General features: G+C 34.7%; 1 protein-coding gene across 7 annotated transcripts in view; it reads left to right on the top strand.

Moving 5' to 3' along the window:
• The first annotated feature begins 367 nt into the window (after positions 1 to 367).
• Positions 368 to 14281, top strand: part of PDE1A (phosphodiesterase 1A) — a 317348-nt gene continuing 303434 nt past the window's right edge. Inside the window, exons 1-2 of one of the 7 annotated variants that reach the window (XM_081052536.1) lie at positions 368 to 503; positions 1234 to 1344. In XM_081052536.1, coding sequence (XP_080908662.1) covers positions 1244 to 1344 — 101 coding nt within the window. In that variant the 5' untranslated portion in view covers positions 368 to 503; positions 1234 to 1243. Of the gene's footprint in view, positions 504 to 814; positions 834 to 859; positions 1156 to 1233; positions 1345 to 14281 lie in introns of those variants that run through there. The other 6 variants (XM_081052539.1, XM_081052538.1, XM_081052534.1 and 3 more) reach the window with 6 other exon arrangements.

The raw sequence follows: 14281 nt of genomic DNA, 5'->3' as shown, positions 1-14281 counted from the left end.
AACTACATCTGGGTTTCCAAACAAACAAGAAGAAATATTGCTTTTAAATATATTTTTCTTAGCAGCTTGTAGATAGATAGAAATAGCTGTTATGGAGCTCATACTCAAGGTCCGTGCTTGTTTTAAAGAAAGCTCGCCATGTGTTTGCAGCTTGGCAGATCACTCAGTTCTGATTCCGTTTATGTCCACTTTTTCTCATTTTTCTTCCAAAATGCACAAGCAGCACAGCATCAGTTTCTCTTCCTCTCTCCCTTCTCTCTCTCTCCCTGCACACACACTCTCTCACTTATTCTCTCACTCCCTCTCTCCCTCTCTCCCTCTCCCTCACCCTCACCCTCTCTCTCACTCCCTTTTCTTCAACATGCGCAAACCAGCATATGCACTAGTTTCATCTTATTTATTTTTTAATCCCCAAAGGATTCACGGAGCAGGCTGTGTGCTACTGCTGTATTTTTTTCTGGTTAAACTGTCGGTTACCTACTGTGTGGAGTTGCTAGGAGAAGGTGAATAAGCATGATTACAGCATCATTGATGTGCATATTCTTTTAATAACAACCTGTGGAGCTCTGTCGTCTGTATAGCTCTATATGTTATTTTCTCATTGTCATTACTATTTGTTGCATTTTTTGGTTAGAGCATGATATATTATTTTAACTGTTGGTTTCATTGGTTCCAGATCAATTAAGACAAAAAACAACAACAACCAAACAAAAAACCCTTGGCATTTAAAACAGACACTTTTTTCTTAGGGTGGTGCTGCTGGTTTCTGCCATCTGTTTTCTTATTACATCCTGCTCTCCTTCGGTTGGTAGAGAGGAATTCAGCTTCTTCTGGTGCGCTAAAGTCATTCACGTTTCTCTTGTGCATAACAGATCTGGTGAACTGTGGGAATTCTGATGTGCTTCAGTGCACAGCACAGTAGGGAATGAGCTGCTTTGGGCGAGAGCTGGAGCGCTCAGTTGGTCAGTAGTACAGTAGCAGGCTCACATGTGCGGATGTTTCTGTGAGGTCAGAGGATCTGTTTATACTGCTGTCTGCTTGAGAGGGGTGATATGGTGAGCAGTGGATATGCCTGTCAGAGTCCATAGAAATTCTGGCAGAGGCTGTCTTCCGCTTTGTAAATCTGCAACGTTTTGATAGATACGAGATACTACTGTATGTATAACAGATTTGCAGTGGACTGAGGAATGCTTGTTCTAGCTGCTAAAACTGACTGTAACTGTATTGCCCTAGGAGAATCATCATGGGTTCTACTGCTACCGAAATTGAAGAATTGGAAAACACCACTTTTAAGTATCTTATAGGAGAACACACTGAAAAAATGTGGCAACGCCTGAAAGGAATGTGAGTAAGCTCTTTGCTTGGTTCTGTGTTTTTATTTCTTCCTCCAGAATTTGACCATTAACATGTCTAATTGTTGGTACTATCTTACTTTGTGGACTAGTGTTTTCTTTAGAAAGATTTCTCTTAAAAAATAAAACATGTCAGTCTCAGCCAATAACCTGCATATGTATATATATATGTATATATATGTATATATATACATATATATGTACATATATATGTATATAATCACTTCTATGTTTTATGTAATGTAAGGCAACTTTCTGAGAAAAAGAATTCACTTCACTAGTATAATACATAGCTTCTTTTATACTTCTGTATATGTTGTTTAGATATGCAGGAAAGTAGCAGGAAATCTGTTTGCCAAGGTACTTGCAGAAATAAAACTTTCTTCAGGTAAATAGAGAGATTACTACTGATACTTATTTCTCTATGATTAGATTTTGAACAAGGAGAGGATTAATGTGATAAACAATTATACTCCACTGTTGTTATTCTTTATGTCATAATGAAAGATATTCCTTTAAGAAAAAATGCATATGTGGTAAAAATACTATCAGCATACTGAATTTATTGGAGAGTTTTGGCTTTAAATTAAACTATTCACTTCTTCAGAGAGTACAAAATAGCTCATGAGATAAAATAGACCTTAGTAAGGTGGGTTAAGAGATGTGCTTATGTCAAGTGTAAAATATAAGAAGCTGAGTCAAACTTTAATTGAAATTCTATTCACCTTGCTATTTAAACAACATTTAAGTTTTTTTTTCTGTGTATGCTACTAATTCCTGTTTGGTGTTCCAGCACATTATGTGTACATGCTTTATTTTAATTGTCATAATTTAAAAATAATTTAAAATTTGGACAAAAATGTGAATATGAATATTTACAGGCAGTTGCTTAACATATTTGCATATTTCAAATGAAAATATATTTACTTTTCTGTGGTAATAGCTGAAGGAATCCTATACCATGCAAAATAGAGATTTTCTAGGATTCATATTTCTAATGCTGTGTTTATATAGTATTTTATAAAAATATATCAGTAAATTCAATATTGCAGTTTTGATATCTATGATTTTTTTAAAAGAAAAATTATGTCAAACTTAGTTTAGAGGTAAAAATGCCTTCTACTTTCCTCCATTTTAATGTATTTAATGATGTTTATATTTAAATGATGTTTATATATTTAAATAATATTGTCTGTATATTTTCTTACACATGAAGTAATACCTGGCATTACAATGCACTAGTATAATAGTACACTAATAATGCAAACAACATTTAACAGACTAACTTTTAAAAAGGACGCCATCTTTACATCATTTGAATGAATTAGAGAAATATGTTTCCAAGATTCACTGAAGATTTAGAAATTTCTGTTTTTTGGTGATGAGATTCTCTAGGGAAACAAATAATCCTATGAAAGGAAATAACTTATAAAATTAATTATTATAGATGAAAATGAAACATTGGCAGCTGTCAGATGATTTGTGTACTAACCTAATGAGTGGATGAACATCTGTACTGGAAAAATTATATTTCATGTCACAACCTGTTTTAGATTCTCTTCTCTTTAGCAGAACAGGATATTTTAATTAATTTGTTTGTTTTGTTTGTATTTGTTGTATTTTTCTGTAGTAACTTGAATGTATGAAGAATTATGGTAGTGATATTATGCATATGTCTTAAAATTGAAAAATGACTGTGTTTACCTAACATTTTAAGGCATAGTCATCTGACTTTCACTTTATCAATTGATCTCAAAGATCAATCTGTCATTTTATTTCAGAAGAAGGTGATAGATTGATTCAACAGTAAAATTTCATGACTTGATATTCAACATGGATGTAGGATATAATGATATATGTACATACTAAGTAAATTTTTAAATGTGTCTACATAGAGCCACTGAATGACCATTTAGGGGAAAAATGACTGATAAAGGTTTTTAAAAATTATTATTATTATCAAACATTGAAATGGCTGATTATTTTCCCATTAAAGAAAGAAGGAATTTGCATTTTGGTACTTTAACTTTTACTTTGACTTAAGACATTTCTAGTATTCTAGGATTGGAATTGTCAAAACAGGAAACTCTAAATCTAAAATCTGCATGACTAATGACAACCAAATTGTATAATTATGGTCTTTTGTGTAGTCTGCAATTGAAGCAGTGATATGAGGGACTCCCTATTTCATTGCTGAAATTGTCTTTTCTATTTAAAATGTAATAGTGACTCAGAAAAATTTTTAGCTTATCAGAATTGCTAGTGCTAGAATTCCACTTTTAAGTATTGACAATTAAAATCTTGGTAATTATGAAAACTATGAAACACTTTTGTAATAATTTTTTTAGTTTGTTAAAATAGACTCAATGAAAGCCTTTAAATATTTGTTTGGAAAGTGATTTTTTGATCTTTTATTGAATCTAACTTTACAAACATTGATTTCTTTCAAAAGAATATTCTTTCTTGAAGTGGGTTTACAATATGTACATTTTTGAGGTTAGATAAAAGTAGAGACAAAGGTTAAAGTAAAATAAGGTTTATTCGGGTATACCTTAAATATGGAAAACAGAAGCCACTATAGTTAGATATTTACAGAAAACATTTTATAGGCATTATCATATAACATTTTAGAACACTTTTCTGAGTCCATAGAAATGATTTTTAAATTTTGTAACACATGCAAAAATCATTGGTAAGCTAAATTAAAATATCAGGTCTTCTCTACTATGTTGTTGATTTCTTTCACTAAGCTCCTTTTAAATCTCCTTCATATATGAGTAATATTTAATTGGGACACCATATTCAGTGATATGCCAAGAAATCTCTTTCTTTTTGGGAAGAAAGGTGAAAAAGTTTCCTTTTCTCATTTCTAATATAGACTTGTATGCTGTATTCTATTAATTTTCTTTTTATAGTTACGGCTTTTTTTTCTTTATCTTTCTTCAATCCATCTTCTATCACTAATTTGTCACTCAGTATGATAATTTAGATTCTACACTATGACTCACCATATATGTTGGTGGTAATATTACCAAATGACTATGCATCACGTTCTTCATAAACTATATTTAAAAGAATCATACTAATAACTTGTTTTCATAAGTAAGAAGTTGTTTTGGACCTGGAAACCACTTGTTATACCTTCTGCCATATCAACACATGACGAAATTTTTGGCTCAGAAGTTTCCTGTGACTGGGACTTATACCGCTTTCTACATATTAAGAATATTTTTCTAACACTAGTCTTTGCAAAGATTGTTAAATTTATTGATTCCCATGAGGAAAATCAATGTGAAGATTTTATATTTGTCTTCACTTATGTGCAGTTTTTTATAGTTAATTTCAGAAATAATCCTTACTTTTTGGTGCCATGGTACTGTCAGTTTTCCTTCTTTAAATGTAAAAAGAGCTCCACAACTATGGATTTTTAAAAGTCAAACTTATTTAAAACCCTGATACTGCTTTTTTCAATCAGTGCCACTCTTCTACGAATTCAATCATTTCCAGAAAACAGACCAAGTAGAAATTGCAGTGAAAGCCACATGGCATTATGGCAACAAAGTAAATCTTACTCAGATTTACTTACTCAGTTATTCAATGGAAGAGAGGAAAACTTGAAGTGCTAAAACCATAAACTATTGACAAAAATGTGAAACTCATCACTTCATAGCATTTATTGCCAATTCCTTTAGTTTTTATAAATGTAAGACTAGACTTTGTGAGAATTTCACTTAGAAACTAAATAAATGATAATTAATTTTACATGTATAGACACATACCTCTTATCTCTCCTATTCAGACAAATGTCCAGATATTAAGATCTGGAATTGTGTATGCAACAGTTGAAAGACTTAAGCTTTTTTTCCCTCCCTCTTTGATTGGTGTTAAACGTGATCTTCAGTAGTGGAAAAATAAAATGTTAAGAAGCATAAAGTGAAGGAGAAAGGAGGAATTGTGTAATAACCCTATAACTAATTTAAATGAGCTATTGTTATTGAAGAGGGCAGTGTGTGGTACTGTTCAGCTGAAGTAGCCCAAACCCTCATCACCAAGACGATGTAGTGGAGATACATATTTGGAATTAAAGTGGCAAAAAGGTAAAACGACAAGAGTTATTAGCACCATATTCCCAAACTGGAATCATACTTTAGGAAGGAGCCACCTTATAGATTAGAAGCAAATCTGATCCTTTTACTTTTCTGCTTCAAACCTTTTAATCCTTTTAATGCCCTTCCTTCCAAGTTCAGCATTCTTCACAGCATCTCCTTGGATCTGCCCAACTTTTGGAGCTTCCTCTCATGTCTCTCCCTCTGAGGCCCAGGATTGCCCAAAAGAAAGCTGCTTACCACCCACCTTTGCTCATGTTGTTCTCTCTTCCTGATGGAAGCACCCCTTTCTTCTCTTACCCAGGGTTGCTCTTCATGATGCTTTTCGAGATGTGTGGGGATGGTTCTAGTTGTTGCAATGTGTGAGGGTATTTCTGTATTCATTGTGCAAGAATGGCCAGGCATGACTGATGTCCTCCAGAGCTGGGACATTCCTTTATCAGGAAAAATTGTCTTACTCAAAATGCTAATAAGGACCCTGTTACCAAATCATAAAGATCTCTTCTTAAATTTTTCTTGTAAAGGAAATCCTTCCTGACCTTCCATACTAGGTTAGTTTCCTATATTTGACTCATAAAGTAACCCGGACTTCCCTTTGCATAAAGTAATCTACCTTTCTACTGAACCACAAGCTACTGAGGGCAAGAGCATGTTCATTGTGTTTGCTTTTGGGTCCCTAGCACCTTACACAGTACTAGGGACTGTATAAGGAGAAAGTGCAAGAAATACCTTTTAATCAGTCAATGAATGAATGCAATTCTGAATCTTATAATAGCTCTAACTACAAAATGAGAAGATCTGTTAGGCTGCCAAAATAGGGCCTTAAGCAGGTTGGAGGAGTGCAGATAGATTCACAGCTAGCACAGGGTGGAGATGATGGAAGAAAGCACTGTTTGTTTATCATCTACTAGTGGTCAGAATTTTCCAGATGTAACATATCTGTATTCTTATTTACTTTTCTAAAAATTTCCAGAGGTTGATGTTCTAAGTTGGTTAAATAGCCAGTGTATGGTGGAACTTGGATTTAGACACAGATCTGCTTCCAAAACAAAAAAGAGGACGTCCTCAGAATATTTACCCAGAAAGATCATCAGAAAAGGATCTAAATTCTTCTTAAAACTTAGTCCATGGGCCTTGTGGTAGGCAGACTATTTGTACCTCCCTGCCCCAGACATGTCCACGTCCTAATCCCCAGAACCTAATTGGATTTTGCTAATTGGATGACCTTAAAATGCAGAGATTTGCCTGGATTACTCTGGCAGGACCAGTGTAATCACAAGGGTTCTTAAAAGTGGAAGAGGGAGGCAGAAGTCAGAGTGCTGTGATGTGAGAAAGACTCGAGTTGTCTTTGCCAACATTAAAGATGGAGGAAACAGGCTATGAGGCAAGGATTGTGGGCAAATCCTGGAAGCTTAAAGAACCAAGAAAATAGATTCTCTTTAGAACTTCCGAAAAGAATGCAACCCTGCTAGCTCAATGAAACTAGCATCAAATTTTTGACCAAAAGAACTGAAATTATTACACTTGTGTTGTTTTAGGCTGCCAAGTTTGTGGTAAATTTGTTGCAGCGGCAATAAGAAACTCATACATGGCTTCTGTAACAGAAAACAGTGCTTAATCAACATGACTGTTCCTCCTATATTCCTATTCTCTCTCTCTCTCTCTCTCTCACACACACACACACACATACATACATACATACATGTATACATACATACATACATACATACATACAATTCCTGGAGGTGGGGTCAGCCTAGGTCACTTTATGGCAAATTGGAGTAGACAGTCTTTATTCTTAGGCATTTAATAACACTGTCTTCCATCTGACCCTGGCTTACATGCCCACAAATATCTGGTCTGAGCAATTTTCTTACCAAGTGCTGATATTGAGAGTATGTAGTGGATTCATTTCAAATGCCAAAGAAGAATGTTATGCAATTTTTCTTAAAATCTGTTGATAAATCTCAATTCTGTTCTCATATTGTTGAGTATGTCATGGTCTTGATGGATTAATCAGGCAAATTAGTTTAAAAATACTGCCCTTTAGTCATAACATTAATTTGGAGAAAATCACCTCACAAAAGCTATTCTAGTGTAGAAATATAATTATAATATAAATCTCAGTCCTTGCATAACATAATGTTATGGTTTACAGAATAGACATTGTTGAGGTGAAATACCTTAGAGATTGAGAAAATGAACTCTAGAATCAGTTAGGTGTTTTCTAATACCATCTGTCCTTCAGTTGAATAATCAGGCATTGTCTATTAACTTTTCTAAACTTCACTTTCCTTATTTGTAAAATCCAATTATTTCATTTATCATTTATTCACTCATTCAACAAATAGCCACTGATTGTGTGCTATGTCAGGCACTATTTTCAGCACAAGAGATAACATTCTAGTAGAGGAAACAAGCAACAAAAAAGTGAATTATAAATAATAAGTTAATATGGAATAAGAAGTGACCTGAAGAAAATGCACCCGGTACTATGATCAGGAGTTACTTGGGGGAGGTATTTTGGGTAGTCAGGAATGATTTATCTTTGAAGGTGACTTTTCAACTGAATAGACAAAAATTGATACCTACCTGTTAGGAAGTTGGGGTGAAAGAGGGGTAATGAATGGCAGCTCTAATCCAAGTTCAGGATTAAGTGAGGAATAGATTTTTGGAGTTCAGTTAGTAAAGATATAAATGTCAGCTTTATTGATGACTAAACTTGTATTGAGGATAAGATTTTGGTATGTAGCTAAATAAGCCAGAATACCTCAGACTTGAGCTTACCCTCCAAAACTGCAGACTTTCCCAGCAGGGGATAAAATCTCTCCTCCTAAATTTACTTCATGGCCCTTACCAGATGCAACTGCTTTCCACAAGCAGCAAATCCCTTTCCCACCCCCTGAAAATACCAGCTTGCACTCCCAGGTCTAATTCCTTCTCCACAAGTCGCCAATCAAATGTTGTCCACCTTCTCTGGGAAAGAACGTGAAAAATGGCAAAGAGAGTCCTGGAAGGCTTTTCCTATGGAAAGTCCTTCCACTTAGAAGGAAGCATTAGGATCTGGGAATCTGGATATTGCCCAAATCAAGGTAGTGAAAATTAAATAAAATAATGTATACAAGAAATATAGCACTCTACCTGGAACACAGTAAGCTCTCAAAATATTGTAATTGTTAATAGTCCCATAATCTTATTCATCCTTGTGTATTTCAACTCTGCTGTTTAAAAGCTACATGATGTTCTCCAAGATGATTATTTTCTGGATACCTTCGTTTTCTCACCTATAAAATGGAAATGGTATCATTATCCACCTCATAGGTGTTGAGAAGATTAAGTGAATTAATGCTTGTAAACTGCTTAGAACAAGTGTCCAGAATTCAAGAAGTTGTAGCAGTTATTGTTATTACTACTATAATATGCAAAAGCAGAATTCTTTTTTTTTTTTAAGTAATTGTCTTATTATAATCAATGGAAAGAGGAGAGTTGTCAGGATGAGAAAAGAAGTTTCTTTTAATTTCTCTTTACCAGTATTTCCTTGGGGTAAGAGGGAGATTTGCATGAGAAAAAGCTGAGGAAGAGAAGTGGGCTTGCCTTGAGAGTTTCACTGATAGAAGAATTGCTTGGAAGGATTCAGCGTGTTTAGTTCAGCACCGTGTGGTGGTCTTAGGATAAAATTTAGGTCCCTATAGTCATGTATGACCCAGGGCTAGTCTTATTTTCTGAATCACTCTGGCTTGAAAATCATTCATTAGGTCTTCTGTTATCTCAGTCTGTGTCTGTTTCATAAACGCAGTTGCCTTCTAGGTAATTACTGTCATGTCCCATAGTCCTTCCTTTCGCAGATTCATTTTAGAAAAATACTAAATTACCATTATGTTATTAGATTGTATCCTTTATTCTGACAATTCAATCATCAAATCAAATGTAAATATTTGAGCAGTTCTGATTCCCATCCCAAGGGACTGTGTGATAAGTCTTTTAAATATGAAAGGAACTGTTCATCAACATAATTGAACAGTTGATAGGGTTAAAGACTTGGGAGAATCATAATATATTCCAAATATCTGGTCTGAGCAAGTATTAGACATGAGTAACTATTTTTTATTAAGGTAAGACATAAAAATAATAATGGACCAAGAGAAGAATATAAATGAAATATTACGACCCTTTTGGTTTTTCCTTTAAGCTATGCTTTCCTGAAGTTGTTTAAAGAGATTATATTTTATTTTGTAGTTTATAAAATATTTAAAAACAAATTTTTATTAAATTAAGCTCAGAAAATGCTCAATGTGGATAATTTCTGGTAGGCAAAATTTTTGTACTTATAGCTATTCAAATTATGAGTCATAAAAAAGTAATACAATCTCTAAGTATAATGTCTACATGGCAAGAAAACAGAGGCCAGTCTCAAACCCTGCATAACTGTGGAGGGTCAAAGGATTCTTGGAATTTTGTACATGAATCAGGTCCTTGATAACTTAGAAGAAAATCAAAATAGATTTCTTATTGGAAAAAACAACAGTATGTTGACAGGTACACTTAAAATGGGGCTTTCTAAGACTTGGTTCAAAATAAACTGCATTTGGAACAAGATAAGAAAAAATAATGAACAACTTGGGCATCAATCACATTTTTGATTAGCTAAAACTATGTTAAATCACCTCATAATTGGATCATACTAGTAATCATACTTTATAGTAATTTGTTTGTCCTGTATAATTCCTGGAAGATTTTCCCTCTGATTTGTATGCTTCAGCACAATCACCCCCAGTTTTTCTGGTGAGAAAACTGAGCCTCAGAGACAGTCGATGTCTTGACCAGTGTTTCCCCATCAGTAAGGGGAGGGCCAGATTTCCAGGCCCATACTTATTCCATTTAATACAACACTCACTAGAAAACCTGACATTTCAGGAGTTCAAAACCGTTCTCTTGTTTTGATTATTCCATAATCCTGCCATCTGTTTTCCCAGTTCTGCATCTTCAAAGCAGAATACCAAGGGGAGTTACCACTTGGCATATGCTTCAGATGCCAGAAACTCTCCAGTTTTATTTCTCTCCTCTAGACATGCACTACAATTACCCCCTTTATTAATTTATTTAAACAATGATTAAGCTACTATTTGCGATAGAATTTGACTTTTCCTGAACCTTCTTGCTGCTTCAGAACTTGGACCCTTGCAAAATTATTCTAATTTATTTGGCCTTTGGTTCCCAAACAACAGAGAAAGGAAACTCTGCACAGTGGAAACATCTGGGTGTCTGTCCCTGAAGGTTTCTATTTATTAATAAAGATAAAGGTAGGCTTTCTAGTGATTAAAAACTATGTATTTTATTCTTGCAATGCTGCCTCTTTTCTTCTTCTTATAAAGGATTTTAAGCATACAATAAGGTTCTTTTCTGAAATAAAGTGAGCAGAGTGTTTTCTCCTTTTGTTTATCTTAGGAAAGTAATCTAAATGGAGTTTATTGTGCTTTATTTCCCACAGACTGCTTAAAGGGACACAGTGTTTTCCTCATCCTTTCTTAGACTGCAATTAGAGATGGTTATTAGATGGTTTAAGGAGCTGCTTTCTAACTTTTAGGACTCTCAAAATCTCCAGTACCTCCCATGGGTTCCAATATGAAAAAGTGTCTTTATATATGTAACCCTCTTGATATTTCATCCTCCAGCAATCTCTGCTTTAGTATTTCAAGTTTTCCAAAGAGCAGTCTGTTTTCCAGAAATTTTTCCATGCTGTTGTTTACTGTTGCAGTATGTCCCAATTTGTTCATGACTTCCTGCATCCACTCTTGAATAATCCCTCCCATACTAAGTCTCATGGCCAAGCTCCCATACTCTGAGCGTGGCCATGAGACTTACTTTGGCCAATAGAGCTCAGCAAATGTGAGACAAGCAAAGACTTGGAAAGAGCTTGTGCATTAGAGTTGACTCTCTTGCGGCCCGTTGCCAACTCTCATACCAGCATTGAAAGAAGCCTGGTCAAGCCTACTTGAAGATGAGCATGTGGTGTAGACAGAAACCATTCCAGCAAAGGCCTCATTAAACCATCTAGAGCATCAACCACCACACATATAAGTATGGTCATCCTAGCCTATCTAACATCCTCAAAATTAGGAAGAAGTAATAAACATTTATTGTTTTTGGCTACTAAATTTTGAAGTGGTTTGTTGCACAAAAAATGCCAACTGATATACACCCCAAATCAAGCTCTTAGCCCTTAAATTTTTCATATAATTCTCCTCTGACTTCCATAGTTTTTTCCTACTCTCATTCTGCTCCTTTCCCTGTCATTTATTTCTTTAGCCCAATCAAAATTTAATCTATATTTCAGAGATGAAAATTGAGGTCCTTATTTTCAGAAAGACAGTCCAATAAAAGTCTCCTCCACATTTCCACCTGCAACAATATTAATGACACATACCCACTTAAAATATTTCATTTAATACATGCGCTGTCAGTGGCCTGTGTATGGCAGTTGTGTTGCTCTATTTCCCACCAAATAGAAGGGAAACATAGAATAAGGCAGACAAACTGCATAAGAGAAGATGGTTCATATCCTGTTACCCTGGCAACACGCACTGGGAAGGCCAGGGCTCTCTACAAATCCTGTTGCCCTGACAACAGGTCATGCAGGGCATGGGAAGGCCCAGTTCTCATACTTTGAGGCTTCTTTAAAACCACAAAGAAAAAGAAGAAAGTGATTGTATATCTAGTTCCTCCCCACCTATATATTCTATTGTCTGAATCACTTTAGTATAAGAATGTCTTTCTAGAAGTAGGAGAGGGTAACGAAAAGACTGACCTCAGTTTTTACATCCATAAACTCTAAAACATTTGCTAATTTTTGTTTGGGTCAAAGAAGTAAATGATAGGAAAAAAGAGGAGAAGGAAGGAGTCAGAGTAGTAGGGAGAGTAAATTGTGGAAATCAGTTAAGTAGCATATGAATAATGTAGCAGCCAAGACCAGATTCTGGGTATCTTAGCTACATTGGTGAGGCTTAGCTAATTTTCAGGGAGTTCATCTGAGAAAGTTACATCTGTTAAATGGTTGCTTATTTGGTTACTTTTATTTTGTGAGCAGATAATGCATAAGCAAACATCATAAAATGATATTATTATAATTTTTTTATGAACTTAATTAAAAATTTTGTACAAATTTTCTTTTATCACATGTTTTCTTACTCTATAGAGTTGATAAGAAAGCAATCTGATCAATTCTTTTTTTTCTCTTCCCTCTGTGTTCTATAAGCAATTGGTCTGATTATATAAAATAAATATCCTTTCCAAGTATTTTTGGAGCTGTACATTGCTTGGTCCTCTTAATTTATGGTTTATGTAAAACAGTTGTCAATTCAAAACTGACAAATACCATTAGTTTTGCTATTACTAATCTTTACCAATTTTTCTGTGAATTAAATCTGAGTTTATTCTTCTGGTTTTAAAGTTAGAGTAACAGCTATAAATTCTGTAAAACAGAAGTCTTTAATTTTTGTAAACTGTAAGTCTTATTGGTGAAGAGGAAAGTATCTGGCAAAATCTTCTTTCAAGAGAACAGGAAAAAGGGTTTATGGAGAAAAGATTTTGAATTAGAAGTACATATATGCTGGTAAAGAGGAAGCATCTTTGGGATCCTAACCATGTTAAAGTTTAATTTCTGAAAGACCAGGTGGGAAAGTCAGAGCCTAGTCAGAATATCATTAGAGTCAGAGAAAAAACAGTCATGATTATCTGAGACTACATTAGGTGACTCTTCTAAGGACTGTAATTGTATTTCATGTATTTATTTTTGTTGTCCATTTAATTGTTCTGCCTTCTCAGTAATCCTTTGTCCTCCTTTTGAGGTAACAAGAGGGAAGAGGTAGAATCCATTTGCTTATTAATATATATCCTCATTGCCTAGCACAGTACATTGCCTGAAGTAAGAACTTAAAAATATTTCACTATAACAAAACCCAGTTAAAAAGCAAAAAAACAGTAAACCTGCATCATACAACCACTTTACATTTGACTGGTATATCTAGTAAAGCCAGTTTTTCAGCAGCAACATTAATTCAGCCTGGAAGGTGAAGAAAGTTTTATGGAAGATATTTAACCTGCTTCTGGATAAAGGAAGAGAGTAAGGTATCAGAACTTGACCAGCAGAAATTATTGGGGATGCGACTATATCACGGACAAAAACAAATCAAAATATAAACAAAAACAAACCCCCAAAACAAAACAAAACAAAACAACAACAACAAAAAAGACAAACTTTGTAGTAGGAAGTTAGAATCTCAGAGGATTGTTGTGAGGGACAAAAATAATGCAATCAAAGTGTGCAGGCCCCGTGTCTGGCACAAAATGAGCATCTGCACATGGCAGTTTGGATTGTAAATTACTTTTGTGGCACAACTGAATATAAGACAGTGTGTTTGTGTTTGCCCATTTCCTCTGCCAAATACGAGATTCAGATAAAAGTTGACCCCAGATAGCTTTATGATGGGGCGGAGGCAGAGGAGATGGAAACATTCAGAGTGACTGAACTTGCTACTCCAACATTCTAATTTCTGAAGTTCTATACCATTCACGTCCTAGGAAAACTCAAATTTCTGTTTCATTATGTAGTTGAATAGTTAATATTATGTTGAGAGTATCTTTCAGTGATTAGAAAATGTTCTGGCCTTGTAGCCCAGGGAATTCTTGGTGAGTGAAGACGGCTATGTATTTGGTGAGAGTTAATTGCCCGCCTACGTTCCCAAACTGTAATGAGTCAGACAGAAGGAGATAAGCTGACCCAACTTGGAGGTTATCAGACTAAATACATTAGCTTCCAGGCTAGTT

Source organism: Rhinolophus hipposideros, assembly GCF_964194185.1.
Source record: "Rhinolophus hipposideros genome assembly, chromosome: 6".
In the NCBI taxonomy this organism is placed as follows: Eukaryota; Metazoa; Chordata; class Mammalia; order Chiroptera; family Rhinolophidae; genus Rhinolophus; species Rhinolophus hipposideros.
The sequence above is the reverse complement of the archived record's forward strand: the minus strand, read 5'-3'. Positions and strand labels throughout refer to the sequence as shown.